Here is a 20,298-nt window from a genome sequence, read left to right as displayed (position 1 = left end):
GCAAATCCTTATTTTTTTTTTCGAAAATTCAACTGTTTATTTATAATTATGACCATGATGCAGATCAAAATGACTGTTTCAAACAAATATTCATTTACTATTTTTTTTAAATTTTATTTACATGTTCTTAAAGACGACATAGTATCATAAAAGTTTAAAGTGCAAACATGAAGTAATGATGTAGTGAATTTTAGTTACGTTTGAGAGATTTTCTGAAAATAGTCCCAAATGTAAAATATAAATATAGGTAAGATTGGCACTATCTGGTACTTCACCGATATTGCTACTTTCAATATCAAATGAACATTCAACATTTACAGAAAACATAAGTAGATATTTATATTTGTTTACAGTCTTCTCAGACCTGTTTGTTAAGTTTAATAGTTGATTTATTACATTTTACATATAGGTACAATGCATAAGATAGTGAAAATGAAACAAAATCAATATGATATTAATCAAATAACAAAAATGTCACCTCACAATTATTTTTGTTATTCTTCTTTGATTCGGCTTCATAAACTAATTGACAAAGGTTGTTATAATAGTTATCAAAGGTACCAGGATTATAATTTAGTACGCCAGACGCGCGTTTCGTCTACATAAGACTCATCAGTGACGCTCATATCAAAATATTTATAAATCTTTTCATCTTGACTTTTTGATGTAACATTTGAAATTTAAACATGCGTGATAGCGTATTTATTACTATATTTGAATGCTATTATGAGTAAACGTTGTTGCTACATTATTGTGTTTTCATCTTGTCTTTTTATTATAATCAATATAAGATTACTAATTTCAAGGTTTCTGCATGACTGATTAGTTTTATGAAAACGATTGTTTTAAGCATTATAGTTTTCTTGTTGATGTCTGTTTCATTTTTTCCATTTAGCAATACAACAAGGTTTTATCCACAATTTTCTACATAGAGAAAATGCCTGTACCAAGTCAGGAATATATCAGTTGTTGTACATTCTATTGGTGTGTTATAGCTTTAGTTTTAGTTATATGAGTGTGACGTTTTGAATTTTCTTTGGAGTTCGGAATTTTTGTTATTTTACTTTTTTATGAAGAAATTAGGTGCAATACATTTGATTCGATTAAAGAGTTTTGATTCAATTCATCGAATCAGCTCGAGAATGCATGTCTCATAAGTAACTACACTAATTATCAGGTCGTCAATTTAACTGTTATAGCTTGATACTTTTTAAATCCATGGACTGTTAAATACTTTTCAGACATAATCACGATATTGTTAAATACTTTTCCGATATAATCACGATACTTTATTATAATAATTGCCTTCCCAAATAATAAGAAGATATATATCAAACCGCTTCAATATGGAATAGGATCCCAGTTACGGTAACCAGTCCGGTACCCACGAATGTAGTTCTTAAAAAAAACCTATAACTTTTCTCTAAAATGGTGTAGTGTTATTATTACACAAGTTCTGTAACTGAATGTAGATTTATTTGAAAGGGTAGGCTTTCTAGTTTGAATTTCTGTAAAAAAAATTGATTGATTTAAATAAAATCTGGCGTCAGTGCATGAAGTAAATTGTCTAAATTCTAGCCTTTATTCTTCACCGGAAGTAGACTGAGTGACCCTGTTGTCAATCAAAACAAAATTTTGCAACGGAATGCCGGTCATGAGGCACTGAGATTGCACCCAGAAACTTGGAACCTAATGCCTAACATGAAACAGAAGTCCCAAGGTGGCTATCAAAATTATTTAACGAACAGCACCCCATTTATTTACTATGAATTTCAATGCGTTTCAATGGGGCAAATAACTGGGTCCCCGTTCCATATGTTCACCTCACTAGTTCTCATTTTCTGCCCCATTTCACTGGTACCGATTTCCGACATAATCACGATACTGTTTTATAATATTTGTCTTCCAAAATAAGAATAAGATATATATTAAACTGCTACAATAAGTTCACATCACTGGTATCAATTTTTTCTGCCCCACGTACGCATTTCGTCAGTAGAAGTCTCTTTAGTGATGATCCGGGCCAAAACATTTACAATTCAAACCTTATTACAAAATTTATTGACTCATAAACCAATCGAATAAACAGTTTGACAAAAAACGGCTAATAAGCAGAGCTTTGCATGAGGGCTATTCCTGATTTTAAACAGCTAATCTAAAATAACATACTATCCCGTAAGTACTAACACAACGTTATGTCGAGAAATGAAACCACAGTCATCTTACCAGAAAGATAGCTAAACGATTGAATTTAGAAATTTATTCCGAGAAGATTGTTCAAATCATATTAGTCTGCTTTATGTGTTGTGTTTAATGTTTTCAGGAAATAAAGAGGCTTATGACATTATAATTGTGTGTGTGTGTGTTTTTTTTCATATTATTAATAGTATATCTTTTTTAGTTACTTTTAACTAACGAAAACACAAGAGAAGACTGATATAACATCACATTTTTGTTGACGAAAATAGAGTTATTTCATTCTTAATTTTCTATTTTGGGAAATTTATCAAAAACTATTTCATTCTTAATTTTCTATTTTGGGAAATTTATCAAAAACTATTTCATTCTTAATTTTCTATTTTGGGAAATTTATCAAAAACTATTTCATTCTTAATTTTCTATTTCGGGAAATTTATCAAAAACTATTTCATTCTTAATTTTCTATTTTGGGAAATTTATCAAAAACGATTTCATTCTTAATTTTCTATTTTGGGAAATTTATCAAAAACTATTTCATTCTTAATTTTCTATTTTGGGAAATTTATCAAAAACTATTTCATTCTTAATTTTCTATTTTGGGAAATTTATCAAAAACTATTTCATTCTTAATTTTCTATTTTGGGAAATTTATCAAAAACTATGTACTTAGATTAGTAAACGGTCATTTTTGCTATAATAGATTAATTGATATGAATAAAATCAATATAATTAAATCAAAAGTTATAGCAATTGATAAGTGTTATTTTTTTGTATACATGTACATTTGTACATTTCTACATGACAGACATGAGTTACATAGAATTCACAGCTGGTTTACAACGGTATATTACTGTTGCCTTTATTTACAACTGGTTTGCCTCACAATAGCTGTTTCAAACTCGTAAAAGTCACTTTTTTAATGGATATCCACTCATAATGGTCACTGTATATTCTTCATCATAAACACTGCCGGTCATCCTCAGTAATAAGACAAAATTTGGTTATTATGCTGATTTGATATCGATCCATCTCCGCTTATTATTGGGACTTGTTTCGTTTCATAGTTTTGTCTTTTTTATATTCTCATAGTATTCGTATTTAATGGCGTATCCGAATTTCATATAGAGAAAACTTTGTCTATGCTTCGCGATGCTTAAAATTCAGCATTACAATGACACTTTTTCGGAGATTGAAAGTTTGTGTGCCTGTGTTTATGTTTGTATGTTTGTGTGTCCTCCGGATTCTGATCTCTGTAATATAACTTTAGGTACCGCCTTTTATTATAATTTTGTATAGAAGAAGGTGTAAGATATTTGTCAATGAGAATCAATCGACATAACAACTAAAACACATTTATAAGGCAACATAGGGTCATCAACAACATACAAGTGTCAATACAATATGTAATGATATAAATAGTCCGATGTTATAAAATATGTAATCAAATTTAACAGAAACAATAAAAAAAAATCTGCCAATTGTTATCTATACCTTCATATAACGTAATTAAAGTTTTTTTTTTAAAGTAAAAACAGTTTAAGGTAGATACATGGTATACCGCCATCTTGGATTGTACAATCACAGTAAAAAATCGGTCAAGTTATTTGCCTAAATTTTCAAATTTGGAGACAGATTTGCAATTTAAAGGATAGACTGTTAAATAATATTAAGAAAACTTGGTAATCTACTGTATAATACAATTATATATAAACAAAAAAATGAGTCATTTAAGGGAAGATAACTCTTTTAGTAAAAAAATTATACTGGACTGATTGGGAAATTTTTTCTTTTTACTTGTAGCAAGAAAACAAGTTCGGTGACACCATTTTTTCTTTTCATTTTCTTTAAATATATAACAAAACCTATCTTTTCACAATTGATTTCAAAATTCTATCTCATAGATTTTTTTTATGCACACAAATGTGTTTTTCCATGAACAATCTAACCAAATTTAGGCAATTTTCAACGACTCATAAGTTAAAAAATAGTGACCCATACTTTTTATCATATTTTTGAAAAGAGCATAGTAAAATCTTCATTTTGGCTAAGTATAAGAAAATTCTGTCCCAAAAAATATTTACTTATGATCTACCTTAAGCTGCCATCAACAAATATGGTAATGATTTTTACCGTTTAGAAATCTTCACGAATAACCCTTTTTTATACCCTTAATTTCCGTTTTTCTATTCATTTTTTCATCCATAAGTATATGTCAATCTCGTTTTTTAATAAAACAAAATTATACAATCAAGTTCAAATTCCTTTATTGGTAACTTTCAGAAAACAAATATACTGAAAAGAGAAGATCATATAGTTTAATTCACCTCGAAGAATTAACTTTGTCATTACGATTGATACTGTTGACATTTAACATCCAATTTATAAATGGAAAAATAACTAAGAAAAATGTAAACTTTCATTTCTCCTTTCTGTTTTCTGAACAGAAATTATTTATAATATGAAAAATAAAAAGAACATTAGATATAAAAACGGTCTCATTAGCCTTAAATAAATGATAAAACTTATTTAACAGTTTTATATTATTAAGGTAGTATGGGTGTCTTTCGCCATTTGGGATTGTAAATAACAGAAAACCTAAGGTCTAGATCTTCAAACAAATTAGCAAAATTTGATTTACAAAAATGCAAATAACTAATGTGAATTTTCATTCAAAAAAACTAATTTACAAGATTTTAACTTAAAGGTATTAATATTTTCACATGCGAAGATTACTTTTTGCCTGAATTTTAAATTGGCATTTTAAGGAAAGGTAACTCTGAAATAGTGCTTCTTAAGGTATCTACATGAAATTTTGCTATTTTATATTTTAGCTGGACAAAAAACGAAAGTTGACATTTTCTCAAAGTTATGATCTCCTATTTTATTTTACAATTCTATCGTTTAGTTTAACTTCTTAACGAAAAATGATGTTTTTTCCTGTATAATCCATACAAAATTTGTCTTTTTAATAGTCACAACCTGAACTTTCAGAAAATACTTGGTAACCTATCATTTTTATTATATGTTTGAACATATCAAAATACAAACTACGTGTTGGCAAAATATGAACGAATCAAATCTTTTTAATTTAGACTCCCATACCTCCTTAAATGAATATTTTTTTATTTTTATTTTCGATAAGAAGGAAATAATTTGACGTGCAATATGCTATCCTTTTCCGTTTGTGGGATTTTAATCTACATTCTGCTGATATGGAACTGATCTATTTCTCCTCCATAGTATATATGCCACAATGAAGGGTAGCTGTAAAACGATTACCGCTATAATGATTCCAATAATGCCTCCTGTAGTCAAAGCTGCTGAATTGGTGTCTTCATTTGTACCTATAAATTAGAATTACAAAAATGGAGTATTTTGATATGTGAGCAGCATTAATTTTGTGCGTGCGAAACTCTTATCATGATTTAACTTCACCAGGAATGCTCAAAATAAAATAAAAAATGAGATCATTGGCTGTATTAGACCTTGAAAACCTATATGACAAACAAAAATAAAAACCAAACAACAAAACCCAGTTTAGGTCAACTTTTCCTGTTAAGTGTAAAATGTCCAGTGTTAATTGACCTGTAGGAGACTTATGTTATGAAAAATTGTTCTTTCGAATTTTTGTAGATTAAATGCAAAGATACTAATGCGAATAACCTCGTTTTCGGTTAGGCGTAAGCTCATGTCTAATTTTGCCTAAATTTAGCGTAAAATTGCTATTTTTAATTCTAAAATGTTAATTTTGACAAGCTTATTTTATGACAACACTGTGATTTCACAAGTGATATGTCAGGACTAAAATATACAACTGACGCATAATTGAAAATGTTGAAAGGCTTGACGAATTTGTACAATGCAGGACTCGTACTATAATTTAAAGTCAAAATGTATCATTTGAAGGATGCAAATACACAGCAGTGACTGCACAGGAATAGATATTCCACAATTAAAGGTATAGACTACGTAGTTGTAAATCACATATAATCGTCGTGCGCCCGCCATGTGCTTCTTGGATATACTAAGCTAACCTTCATCAGGTACGCTGTTATGCTAAATATACATACCAGACCCAGAAGGTTCTGACAGTTTATGGATCGTTTTTACAAGTGCATCTGCAGTTTTACCAAGGAAATTAATGTTTTCATCTGTCAGCATCACTTCCAGATTATCACATTCAGCGTGGTAGCACTGTATCATGTCACCACGAAAATCGGCTAAAAAAGTTCAAAGTTCATCATACGTGTTGTATCTATAAACACGCTCGGTTCAATTTTAAGTTCAACTATGTACTACACATGATCTTTAAAAAATATTCCAATTTTCAGTTACAATTGAATAACTGAATCACGTGACATAAATATTTTGTTGAGAATGACGTATTCTGTGGACTTGAAATCATTTTGATAATCACATAACAAAACTAAACAGCTGAATGTCTAACAAACGCGTATTTTAAATAGAAAAGTATTACACAATAATCTTTAGTCTTTTAAATTTATTCTCTGTATTATGGAATAAATAAGTTTTTTTTATTAAATGATATTTTGTTATTTGATTTTGCTATGTGATTATGGACTTTCCGATTGGATTTTCCACTGAGTTCAGTATTTTCAGTCTATGGAAGAAGCGAATTGATAAAAACGTTTCTTATTTCAACTTGCGATTTTTTCTCATATTAACGAGTTGCATTGTGGGAAATTTCAGACGAATGTTAACATTTGTATGAAGATAGGAAGATTACTCGATATAAAGCAATGACTCTTTTCTTAAAATAGGGTGACATTTAACACGACATACGTATGCTGTTTAATTTCCATGAATTGTGTAACATAATTACAAGCAAGGTGTATTCATACGAGAAAATAAAATTGTTGATTAAATGAAACATAAATTCACAATTTATCATTTGTAGATTTACACATTCAATAAATATCATGTAGCAAATCCAGAAGAATGCAAATGAGATGAATTTAATTGTTTGATAAGCCAAAATCACCAGTAAGTCAAAGATACTGCTATATGTTATTATATCAACGCGATATTTGTCTTATATAGTAGCGATGTGTTTTTAATATCAAAAATGTATGAATGCGATATTTTCCTAATATAACTGCTACAGTTTTCTCATATAAAATAAATACGATAACGCGTCACAATGCAAGTCAAGAAAACCGCAAACACAATTCACAAACTTAGTTCCTGACCGGTTTGAGGCCTAATATCACTAAAATGCAGTACCTGTAACAAAATTAACGCTTTCATGAACTAATCATTTCGAAAATGTTGTTTGACCATATTAATAGATGACAGTGTTAACAACCTGCTTAGTCCACTGTTTCGATCATATGGTTTTACTGACTCATTCTATTCTGTAAATAGTCTACCGAGTCTACCGACCTATTAGATTCTATTATAGGTCACACTGCTATAGTCTAATCAAATGGGAAATTCGAAATTGACCAACAAATATCATTACTTAAACGGAAAAAAACATTCATTCAAACAATCCAATCCAATACGGTTCCCAATTACACATGACAATGAATATTCATAATATTCAAATGGTAAAATAAATATTCCAAACAAATAAAAATGTACAAATGCTGATGTCCCGAACTTTGAAGATACCAATTGAGCAGCCTCAGAATATAAATTAAAAAACTTCAGATACCACGAAAATGAAAAATCTTGTCAAACAGAAGATGCATTTATGCCTTTATATGTCATTTATTCACCATTTACGCTCGAGTTGTCTCAGTAAAAATATATCTCGGTACATTATTCTCACTTTCAGGTAATATATGGTTATTTGCTGAGACAAGTGCTTATGACCCTCCACAAGAACTTGCGGTCATCCGGTGTTCAGTACTTCAGGACTTCAATTTTCAGAAGCCTTGCCAATAAACTTCTTCCTTTGGCCCGAAAACATGCACAGTTATTTCTTAAAAGTTGCATTTCTTTTAGACAAATATATTCAAATTTAAAAAATCGCACCTGCTCTATCTCAAAAAGATTTTTTACAGTGTAGTGTTTTAGTAGTGGGACAAATACCAAACAAATTGCAGTAAAGTGTACTGCTAGTGGATCAAAATTATAAAATTCAGTTTGACAGCTTCAGACGTAATACAATTTGTGGACCAAATCACTACTTAACATAAAGATTCAGCATACAAATGACGGTTTGGGAGCACTGGAAAGCAGTTATTTAAGGGGAAATTTTAAAGATTTATAGATATAATAAGATGGTGTATGAGTTCGAATGAGACAACTTTCCACCAAAGTAGTAATTTGGTTAAAGTAAACCATTATATATAAAAGTACAGCCTTAAACACGGAGCCATGACTCACACCGAACACAACGCTATATAGGACCCACACACTTATTAGTGTTCAACTATTCAAATAGGAAAACCAACGGTGTAATTTGTATCAAAGCGAGATAAAAAAGTACAGGTAAGATTTTGTCGAGTGAATCTGAACGAGGACATTATGATTTATCCCTGGCACAAGTTAGTTCCATTGTTACCAATAAAGTAAGCATTCCATGCGTGCGTTGGGGGACTATCCCTCAGTTTTAGTTTGTAACCCGGATTTGTTTTTTTCTATCGATTTATGAGTTCCGGACAGCGGTATACTACTGTTGCCTTTATATATATTGTTTCGATGCGTTCATTAAAAAAACTGATAGATGTTATGTATGTGGACAATTATTTTGATACTTAGCTATTTTATTACGACATTGTTTATAAATCCCATTTTTGATTAGACTTGCTTCCAAAACCAATTAAGAAATTTGAAAGATGTTACCAAAAACAATTTGAATTTAAGCAATGGCCTAAAAACTGCTCATAAACATACAATACTACTAAGAAGTATTTACAAAAATACTAAACTCCGAGGAAAATCCAAAACGGAAAGTCCCTCATCAAATAACAAAATCAAATGATAAAACACACCAAACGAATGGACAACAACTGTCATATTTCTGACTTGGTATTGGCATTTTCAAATTTTGAAAATGGTGGATTGAACCTGGTATTGTAGCGCTAAACCTCTCATTTGTATGACAGTCTCATCAAGTTCCATTATATTTACAACGATGCGTGAACAAAACAGACATATTAGAAAAAATTGTCAAAATATGGGTACAACAGTCTAATATAAATACTAATATTAATATAACAAAAACACAGCTATGATATTTTAAAAGTGTGGCATTGATATTAGAATTTATAGCATCTGTTTATTTGTGTACATAAGAAAACACAGCACTTTGAATTTTACACGCACATAAACTTTTGCTTTTAACTAACTTCTGAATGTATATTTAGACATAATTGTTGTTTATATTTGATTTTCTTAATATTTCGTTGCCGAAAACAACATTTTCCGCATGGAATGTCTGCATATTTACAATTGATATTAGACAATATCGCTATGTGATATAAGAAAAGTTTTTATCGATTCGCTTCTTCCAAAGACTGATTTTTAATACACAATCGAAAATATATGCATATAAGTTTAAATTGAATATTTTGAAATATAACATAAAAATATGCTATCAATATTGATAATCAAGGAACTGAATACTGATTGTGTTCAATCATAATTTTCTTTTAAAGATGATATTTGAATTTCTTTTTATAAAACAAATGTTATTTTGTCATTGGTAATGTGTTATGAAATATAGCAACCGCAAACCGTGTTTTCATGAATAATATCTAGCTACTCAAATACTTAGCTCACCTGAATCGGTTAACCAGATAGCAGGGAATCCATTTTCCCAGAAATTGGCGTGATCACTGCGTAAAAAGTTACTTAAGACTTCCAATTGACTCTGGTCTACTCCATCAACACTCACGAAAGGAAGAGGAAAGGACTCAATTTGATATTCTGGTCGTCCTGACTCTGTCCATGCCGAATGAAAAGCTTCAGCTAGATAGGAGTCGTTAGTTGTTTTACGATAAATCATATTCAAGAAGTCTCCTCTAAAGTTGTCGGATGCAATACTATTATAGGCATCAGTAAATAATGCTTGAAACTGAAAATAACATGACATAAATGTACAGTCCACAGTTATAGTCTATGTTTAAAATGAACATCAAATTTCACAAGATGCGAGCTAGTACATAACATTTCGCTATCGTGATATAAAAATGCATTTCACATATAATCACAGAATTAGCTATTAAGTTTAAATGTGTTCTATGTTAGATGTTAGAAACGATTTCAAACTGGTGATTAGTCAAAATGAATTACAAGTTTGTGTTTAAAGATCTCCTCTTTGGTGTATAGTTCCTCAACGATTTCCATCACTATACATTCTTGGCTTTCATATATTTGGCTGTAAGCGTTCCCGATGAAGGTCGGTCCGGAAAAGCGTGTCGGACGCATACAATGTATAACATGTTGTTTTCATTTTTAGCAGATTGTAAGATTTCATTTTATCCCCCAAAAAGTGCCCACATAACAATATTTTGTCTTTTGTTCCTAAATATTTTCACTGAGAGAAATTTTGCTGTTTTAAATTTCCCGAACATACTTAATCGGGGAAAATAATAAGATAATATCTTACTGCAGACTCGTATCCTTCTGGAATTTTCTGAGATTTACTTGAAGTATTATATTCCATCATAGTGTCCATGATTATAACTCCGTGCATTACTGGTGGCAAGCCTTTATCATAATTTATGGATAGCCATGCCGGGAGCCATGATTTTACAAAATTACGACTTCCAGCCCAAGCAGCGAAATCTCGAAGACTACACGACTGGCATGCTAAAAAGCAAAAGAAAAAAAAAGGAAATTGCTGAAAACTTCCTTAATTCATGTCTTGGACTTTGTATACTAACTTAGGTAAGCCATAATATGAATCATTCAGACCATCGCCGATAGAGGTATCGTAGAGCATCGAAATTAAACGACTGAATTATTCTGTTAAGGTACTGACAGAGTAATTCAAAGATGCAAATGAAAACAACATTGCTTCAACATCATTATGTATTTGTATATACTGGTCATAAACTACATGATGGTCATACTAGAAACAGTTTAAAAAACGACCTGTCTTTATTTTAATCGACATTTAGTAGATCATTTTGAACAATTTACACAACACCAATATTCACTTTGGTTAACCGTGTTTCTGTATGACCCCGATAAAAGTTTTTGTAGTCACACATAGGAAAGTATTAAACAAAATCTTACATCCATATTCTTCAAGGTCAAATCCTGCAAATACAATGGTGTTTTTCCTTATGATGCCATTCTTGTTCATGTAACCTAGCTGTCTTACAACTTCCAACATGGCTGCAACTCCTGCTCCATTATCGTCAACTCCTGAAAAAAAAACCAGTTTTTCATTAAAAATGTATTTTAAAATTTATAAAATTTACAGAAGTTAATATTGAAAAAAATTAGTTTATAGAAACGTTGTAGATTTACTTTTTTTATTCCCTTTTTATTACAATGACAAAAATGCAATGCACCTACTTAGAGTTCAGATTAGGCAATTTGCAAACTCATCCTTTAAATATTGTAAAGATTCAATATTCTTTGTTCATAGACATCTTGAGTTAATGAAGAATTGTTTTGCAAAATACAAAGACGCTAGCTTGTTAACTGTAATCACAGTTTGACAGTCAAACATTCAACTATTTAAGAGAAATTTCAATATGATCAAATGAATTCATCAATTTGTAATTTTGTTAAAACTATAAGAAAATCAAATATCCTGTCCAAATATACATTATTCTGATACCCGTTCCTCAATTTATATAGTTCGTTTGATTATATTATTAATCTGTTTTTGTGTTCCTGGCCTAGGAGGATTATTCATCTTTAAACCTTATAAGACCTTGTAACAACTTTTTAAAAATAACGTATCATCGTTACATTGTCCCTTTCTAACACGTATCTCGAACTGAATTGCAAGGTCATCCCCGAACTTGAGAACATTTAAGAAAACGTCATCTTGGAAACAATTCGTGGTTAACCACAGAATGAGTGAAATTTATTACATTGTATTTGATGCCTTTATGCGTGATATACTGAAAATTTCACCTTTATAATTCCAGCTAAATTTTCGCGTTCTAAGGACTGGGCTATTATCTACATTTGACATTCATACATTATAACATTAATTCAACACATTGTAAAATTTATTTTGATTAGAATTTTCAGCTTTTTACCATTTGTTAGAATGACTCTTGCTTAAAGTATCATCTCTGATAGTTGTTCTGCTTGAGCCCAATCGTTTGTTAAACTTAATGGTCAACCCATTACATACATCATTATATATATGTACAAGACCCCCTTAAAAACTGGTGAAGTGTTCAAAAGCCCTAATTAGTGCCCTTTTAATAAGATTCCCGTTAAAACAAAAATTTCTCCTTTTTCATCTATTAATTACAACAATTAAAAATTTTGCTTAAAATAGAAAAAAATCTTAATTCAGCGCAAGAACACATTTTACTAACATTTTTATTGACTGAAAGACGAGCACAGGGACTTTCTTCGTTGCGATGCACGATTTTAAATAAGAGAATGGAAAAAGTTGAATCACAAAAATACTGAACTCCGAGGAAAATTAAAAAAAAGAAAGTCTCTAATGAAATGGCAAAATCAAAAGCTCAATCAGATGAAACAAAAGGATAACAAATATCATGTTCCTGACTTGGTACAGGCATCGGACGATCGAAATTACTTTTATACAACCTTATATAAGGGAATTATTTGTCTCAACAACAACCTGACTATATCTAACTACAATTTTTTTTAATTTGTTTCATTAGAAAAATAGTGGAGATTAATATCTGATTTTGTAGAGTACCTTGAATTCAATGGTTGTTTGTATTGTCAGAATTCTATTTTTCAAGATAAATCTTTCGACAAATATGACAAATGACAGAAGCATGTACTGGCTGTCAATACTTCTAGACTTGAGCCCTAAATCAAATCAAGAATACATTAACAGCTTGCAATCATACCACATCTACTTATTTTTATAATGATATCGAGATGAAATCAACGTATCTATTCAAAAAAATCTGATGTTTCTTTCGAGTTACCTTTGGTGGTATTAAACGTGTCATAGTGTGCTCCTAGTCCTATGATCCGGTCGTTTACTGTTCCAAAGTTTGTACCCCTTAGTATACCAATAACATTTTGGAAATAATCCTGAAATAGAACAGCTGCAATGATTAAACTTAATTTCAAATTTCCAATTGCATTGCTTACCTTGTTCGATAAAATTCTTCTAAGCTTTATATTCATATCTTAAATTTCATTTTGCTTTTTTTTTTAATCAAATTATGATCTCGTGCTCAGGTTAATTTATTTCTACTCGCTGGATGTTGAAAATGTAAACTATAAGCAACAACTATAATATTGATTTCTGTACCGCAATATTTGTATCTGATCAGCCTTCAAAGGTTAACCGAAGATTAATATTAAAAGTTTGAGACAGTCTAGGAGGTCAAGTTAATGTTGAAAAGCGATTAAACAAAAACTAGGTTTCAATTGACGCCGATTGGAGTCTTTTTTTTTTGTTAAATGTTTTGTTCATAAATTTATTTCAGGCGCCGTTGACGATTAAGTTGGCAACACATATACATGATAGAAAAGTTTAATCGAGAAATAGTTCTCTGTGTTTTTTTTACTAAACTTTGATTTAAAATCTTGAACCGGTTCATGATTTTGTATGATTCCTTCTTTACCATGTTGCACGTTTCATTGTTCTGATGCCGTGGTTTTAATCTTAACTGGTCGAAATGATTTTTTGATATATACAATCAATGATAAAGAGAGTCGTTCGTTTGACTGCGCGTGACATATGGTTACGCCCCCACGTCCAAGTGGAATGATGACATCAAATCCGATGCTTCTTGTAGAGAGAGAGCTCTCTGCACATTCAAAAATCAGTTTTGACAATTCGTCCTACGATTCGTAGGTTGATTGTTGCAAGGCAAAAGTATGTTCCTAACAAACAATATGTTATAAAGTATTTGAATATAAGAGCCTTTTACACAATTTATATCGTTTCGTATTCAAATGTACAAAAAAATCAAACTACAAACTCAGTTCCGCTGAAGAGATAAATGTTTTTATTTTTTGCTTAAAATGTTAGTAACAGTACCAGTAAGGCTAGCTCGAAATAATGATAGATCCTATTTATATCCTGGACAAGCCCAAAACATTTAAGTTTTGAAATAAGTTATGCTCGTGAGCGAATAGTGCCTATATATTTTTGGAAATGATTTTGAATAAATATATTTGTCTGAATATTGTCGAAAGATTGTAGAATCATTCGATTTAAGACATTTTACCTTTTCAGGGAAATTTCTTGACTAGGAACGACAATAGCATCGTTATAGATAACTCAGCACAAGAGTTATACATAATGGGCTAATTTACATTACAACTTACAGTGTTTGTTAATGAGAGTTTCATTTTTTGTTTCATGTCCGCTTGAACACAGCACATATAATTTATCAATTTGTTATATACCAAAACAGATATTTACATATATAAACTTACTGCAGGAGAAACAGATGTCTCCTGAAATGTATGGTATTCAGTTCTTAGTCCAAACTTGAGAAATTCGTTGTAAATATATTCTTTTGCAGCATACTTATACGCTCTGAATTTTGGATCGTGGTGTCGGGTATCAGAAAAATAATTCTTTATCGAAGCTTTCATATACTGTGTGTTAGCTGAATCTACACAATAACCTGATAAAATGGAAAACTAATGTATTACAATGAAATGCAGAAGTATAGAAGGATAAAACTCACTTCGACTAATGCGTGTATTCACTCGACAAATAATGTAGAATAAATACAAACATGTGGAATTTAAAAAAAAAGCAACGCATGATTTATCCATTTGTTACTATTCACAGACATTTGACAAGTCTTCTGTTAAACAATGGTTTCACATTGGTTGAATTAGTATTGAAAGAGACTTTTTTTTAAAGTAATTGAAGCCCCTTAAATCCAAGAAATGAATCAGTAGTTGCACTGAAAGACTCAAAATAAGTGCAATGAAAGTAAGTATGTATGGAGTACTCAGTTCTTATATTTCTTGGGTAAATGTTGACCAAAAATTTGAATGTTTAACAAGATTGGTTTTTTTTAAACATAAGGTGGTAAATAAAGGCAACAATAGTATACCGCTGTTCGAAATTCATAAATCGATAGAGAAAAAATAACCAACAAATCCAGGTTACAAACTAAAACTCAGGAAAACGTATCAAATATAAAAGAACTACGACACAATAGAAACACAATATTAAAATGTAACACACACAGAAACGAACTATAATATAAAAATGGCTTTTTTCCTGACTTGGTACAGGGCATTTTAAAAAGAAAACAAATGGTGGGTTATACCTGGTTTTGTGGCATGCCAATCGTCCCGCTTTAATGGCAATGCTAATTATAACATTAAAATGACAGCATTACATGACAGGACTACAATACAAATAAATTGGAGAAAATAAAGGACAGAGAAACAAACGAATAATAGCCAACAAAAGGTACCAGGTTAAAAATTTAATACTCCAGACGCGCGACACGTCCACACAAGACTAACCAGCGACACTCAGATGAAAAAAGTTTGAAAGCCAAAACAAGTACAAAGTTGAAGATTAAAATGAAGTGGTGACTAGCTACAGAATAAAAACGGATACATTACAAAAAAACACAGCCGTGTTAGCCAAAGCCAATTCAACGCTAAAAGTACAAAGTGACGTCACATTAGATTTTCTAAAACGAGTTCCCAAAATTAAGAAAGAATTTGGTAAATAACACAACAGGGAGATAACTCTTTAAAATCAGCTGAACTTTTTTATCACGTTGTAATATGAAAAAATGTGAAGCTTCTTAATGATCAAAATAAGTGTTTGTCAAACTGCTATATATCCAACCATTTGTTTTCAGATAATGTGTCTGGTTCAAGTTTTAGGAAATTTTTATATTTTTGTGAAAGGGTCAAAGTAAATATTTTGTCAAAATCTTATAAAAAATAAACGAACTGAATTAATTGTATTCAAAGCGTAAGGTACCACCTTAAACAGAATTATCCAAATCTCGAAAGGAAGAGTCAATATTCTGAAAAAAAAAATGGAATTATAATGTATTGCAACGAATTTGTACTAAGTATAGAAGGTTAAAGCTAACTTCGACTAAACATTTTTTTTAATGAATGTTTTATAGTAAGATAAGGCAGTTCTAATGCATTTATGAACTCTACAAATAATACAGAATAAAAACAGTTATGTAAAATTTAAAATATGCAATGCATGATTTATCCACTTATTTACTATTCACAGAAATTTTACAAGTCTCCTTTCAAATATTGGTTTCATTTTGGTTAACTTGATATTTAAGTGCAATGAACTAAATATTATTACGGATTGTAAGCATGTATGAGTACTCAATTCTTATATTTCTTGGGTAAATGTTGACCAAAACATGTAGCAAAAGTTTTGTTTTCTTTAAACCTGTAAACAGAATGATAAAAACCACGAAAGGGAGAGTCTACGAACACAAACTAAATTAACATTTTCTACACTGAAATTTTTAACTTATTTCAACATTTATGGTTTTATTCAATAATTATCTTAAATGTTTAATAAGTGTCTTTCATATCATCAAACACTTTGTTTTAAATTACACTATCTCAAGTAAAACATTGCTGATACGTTTTTGAACTTGTCGCAAATGTTCTAAATATGGGACTTACAATCAGTTGTTCAAATAGGTGGCTTATACGGCAGCCAAGAAGGATAAAATCATGATTCAATACTAGTATTTGAAGTTTCGAGAGTTTTGCAGTACAGTGAATTTTTACAGTAAAACCCTTAGGTACTCTAATTGAAATATTGTACGCCAAATACGCGTTACGTCGTCAAAGGACATAGATTTGACGCTCAATTAAGGTAGATTCATGGTATACCGCCATCTTAGATTGTACAATCTCAGTACAAAATCAGTCTACTTATCTGCCAAAATCAGCAAATTTGGAAACAGATTTTCAATTCAATGATTAGACTGTTTATTTATATAAAGAAAACTTGTTAATTTATTGTATTATTCTAAATATTTTTTTTCTTCAAATAAGCCCTTTTAAGAGGAGATAACCCTTTTTAGTACAAAATTTATACTGGGCTAATAGGGATTTTTTTAAATTTTTACTTGTGTCAAGAAAACAAGTTCGGTGACACCATGTTTTCTTTTTATTTTCTTAAAACATATTATGAAACCTATCTTCTTACAATTTATTTCAAAATTCTATCTCATAGAATTTTTTTTATGTACTCCTATGTGTTTTTTCATGAACAAACTAACCAAATTTAGGCAATTTTCAACGACTCATAGCTTGAAAAATAGCACGGTGACCCATACTTTTTATTATATTTTTGAAAAAAAGCATAGTAAAATCTTCATTTTGGCAAATTATCAGAAAATTCTGTCTCAAAAAACATTTACTTATGATCTACCTTAAATAACTTTAAAAGTCAAAACAAAGTACGAAGTTGAAAGCTTCGAGGGTTAAAACATTCTGAAAAATAATGTTAAATACAAGGTGAGGAAATCTATTTCTGGGAAAGAAACCAAAAGATATATTTTTGTTATGGTGGTTGATTTTTTATTGTCCTGCCGAATACGACTTATTATTTTGGTTATTTTTACTTGTAGTGAGCAACACGATGAGTTCTGATTCAACAGAGTGGCAAACATAAAGTACTGAAAATAAAACAACATCAAAATAGAACCTACGGATCTTCTATACATAAGTTAGTTTTCATTTGAATCCAAACTTATAAATATGGATAATATATGATACAAAATATAAGACGATAGCCATATCATGCATATCCAATAGATAAACTTATCATAATGATACCAGGATTAAAATTTTGAACGCAGCATTGACGTTCGAATCAAACAAGGTTTATGAGATAAGATTAAGTACGAAGCTGGAAAGTTCTTTAAATATCTTACTAAATATAGATAAAGTACGAGGTTGGAAAGTTATTTAAATATCTTTCTGTTCAGATACACGTCGTAGAATATAGAAATACAATTATATAGAAATTTTAAATAGACCTTTTATCAAATATACAGTCAATTTGGGGTTTATGGATTGTATAGGAATGTTAAATACCCGCAGGTAAAACAAACTAGTGTCTGTTTTCTATTTGTTATCAATTGGTATATATATATATAAAAAAAGATTGGTTATTTCTACGTGGCGTTACTTCATCAAACATTAAAGAATGAAATTATATGTATAGTTATTTATACATCCAGTAATTGTGTTTGCTGAAATGTATGGAATTTCATTTACTAGTATTGCCTTCTCGACAATCTGTTCTTGTCATATATGTTTGTACTGCTTAGCGTTCTAATTGGAAATACAAAACTGCATTAATCATTAATGAACAATCTGATCATAGTATTGTGTAATTGTAAAACATTTGCACATACATGTACAAAAAAAATTAACGAATATATATTCATCTTATTTTCCACTTGAAAATTAGAATAATAAAGATAAAGAAATAGTTGTTTTGTTTTGGTCCTGTGATTAGTCTTGACTTTATAATTATAAGACAACCGAACTATAATACTGTATATACCGGTATACATGAAAGTTATATGATATACATATAATAAGAATACTCACAACTGAACAATGAATTAAGCACATAATAAATAAGATATAAAGACGCCATTTTTTTTTAGCATATCCTTCGGTGATTTAAATGCATCGAAAGGTACGAGATTTTCCGGAAATAGGCCAGCAAAATGATATCACTTTTTTGTTGAATTGTACTTTAATCAATTGAATCTTTCTAACAGTTTAATGTGATATGTTTAGTAATGATTAATTTGCGGGTATAGGTCACAATTATTGGTTAAATAAAAATATCTATGTAATTTGACTAACGAGAATTATGTTTTTTTTTTTATAAAACCTAGATGGTCGAGTTGTTTAGTGCAGACGGATTTGACACTATTTCACAGAGCTTCCAGTTACAAATCCTGGTACAAGAGGGAAGGACATTACTTTCTTAAAGTTTGCAGATCTAACAAAAAAATTACAAAAATACCAACTCCAATCGGAATTCAGAAACAGAAAGTCCTTTATCAAAAATCAACAGCTCAAACAAATCTATTAAATGTAAATAAACTCTTCATTAATACAAGGATTAAATTTTGTATTTACGCCAGACTCGCGTTTCGTCTAAAAAAGACTCATCAGTGACGCTCGAATCCAAAAATGCTAAAAAGGCCAAATAAAGTAAGAAGTTAAAGAGCATTGAGGACAATATAACAACTGTCATATTCCTGACTTGAAACAGATATTTTCTTATGTAGGAAATGGTGAATTTCACCTTGTTTTAAAGCTAGCTTAACCTCTCACAAAAACTGGGCTCAGACGAAGTAAATTTGAATGTATATGTCTTCATTACGCTAAAGAGAATGTTAGTCAGAAATACATAAAAATACATTCATATTATATATCTATTACAACGAATCAAACATCTATAGTTATTAAATTATTTTAAGGGCTGTTACATCATTGTTGCAGGTTTAGCAAATGATTGAGCGCTAATATTACTGCCCTTAATATAGCCTGTAGCCCAATTGTTGCCGTTGGTTGCTTGTGTTGTCATTTTTTGTTGTTCTCTTAATCGAATAATCTCAAACTAAATCCTTGCATTCAAACCGTTCCAATGTTTTCAAACCTTTTAGGATGTACACCTCTGAGGAGCCAAACATTTCAAGAATTAAACTTTTTTTTCTTAACCTGATTTTTGGGTTTATAAGACTGTAACAAAATAATTGGTGAAGAAAAAATCATATGGAGGTGCACTAATTTTTTTGCTGCGGCCGGAAAATGCCCAATTTTGATGATTTTCCCATTTTTCATCAATATTTACTTATTTTTTTGCTATTATCGTGAAAAATATCACAGTTCCACAATTAAACTTTTTTTCATACTTACTATAAAGATGAAGTGGACCAATCTGAATAAATTTTACTTACAAAAAACTATAGGTAGGTGTTAATATAAGAAAGT

General features: G+C 30.2%; 1 protein-coding gene across 1 annotated transcript; it reads right to left on the bottom strand.

Moving 5' to 3' along the window:
• Window positions 1-4,446: 4,446 nt before the first annotated feature.
• LOC139524766 (uncharacterized protein YfbL-like) lies at window positions 4,447-19,012 on the bottom strand. Its single transcript, XM_071319830.1, has 8 exons — window positions 18,898-19,012; window positions 14,743-14,936; window positions 13,275-13,383; window positions 11,413-11,544; window positions 10,781-10,983; window positions 9,952-10,246; window positions 6,270-6,419; window positions 4,447-5,543 (listed from the first exon to the last, which is right to left on the bottom strand). Exons 1-8 carry the CDS (start codon window positions 18,944-18,946, stop codon window positions 5,392-5,394), a joined length of 1,284 nt encoding a protein of 427 aa, XP_071175931.1. The 5' UTR covers window positions 18,947-19,012; the 3' UTR covers window positions 4,447-5,391.
• Between the last annotated feature and the right edge of the window lie 1,286 nt (window positions 19,013-20,298).

This window comes from Mytilus edulis, chromosome 5, assembly GCF_963676685.1.
Source record: "Mytilus edulis chromosome 5, xbMytEdul2.2, whole genome shotgun sequence".
In the NCBI taxonomy this organism is placed as follows: domain Eukaryota; kingdom Metazoa; phylum Mollusca; class Bivalvia; order Mytilida; family Mytilidae; genus Mytilus; species Mytilus edulis.
The sequence above is the reverse complement of the archived record's forward strand: the minus strand, read 5'-3'. Positions and strand labels throughout refer to the sequence as shown.

What these genes read in the sequence shown, in the direction of transcription:
- LOC139524766 (XM_071319830.1), bottom strand. Translation starts at nt 18,946, where the DNA reads ATGGCGTCTTTATATCTTATTTATTATGTGCTTAATTCATTGTTCAGT. An exon ending in CACGTTTAATACCACCAAAG is followed by an intron (nt 11,545 to 13,274) that starts GTAACTCGAAAG and finishes TTTTTTTTTCAG; the next exon opens with GAGTTGACGATAATGGAGCA. An exon ending in CAGAAGGATACGAGTCTGCA is followed by an intron (nt 10,247 to 10,780) that starts GTAAGATATTAT and finishes TGTTATTTTCAG; the next exon opens with TTTCAAGCATTATTTACTGA.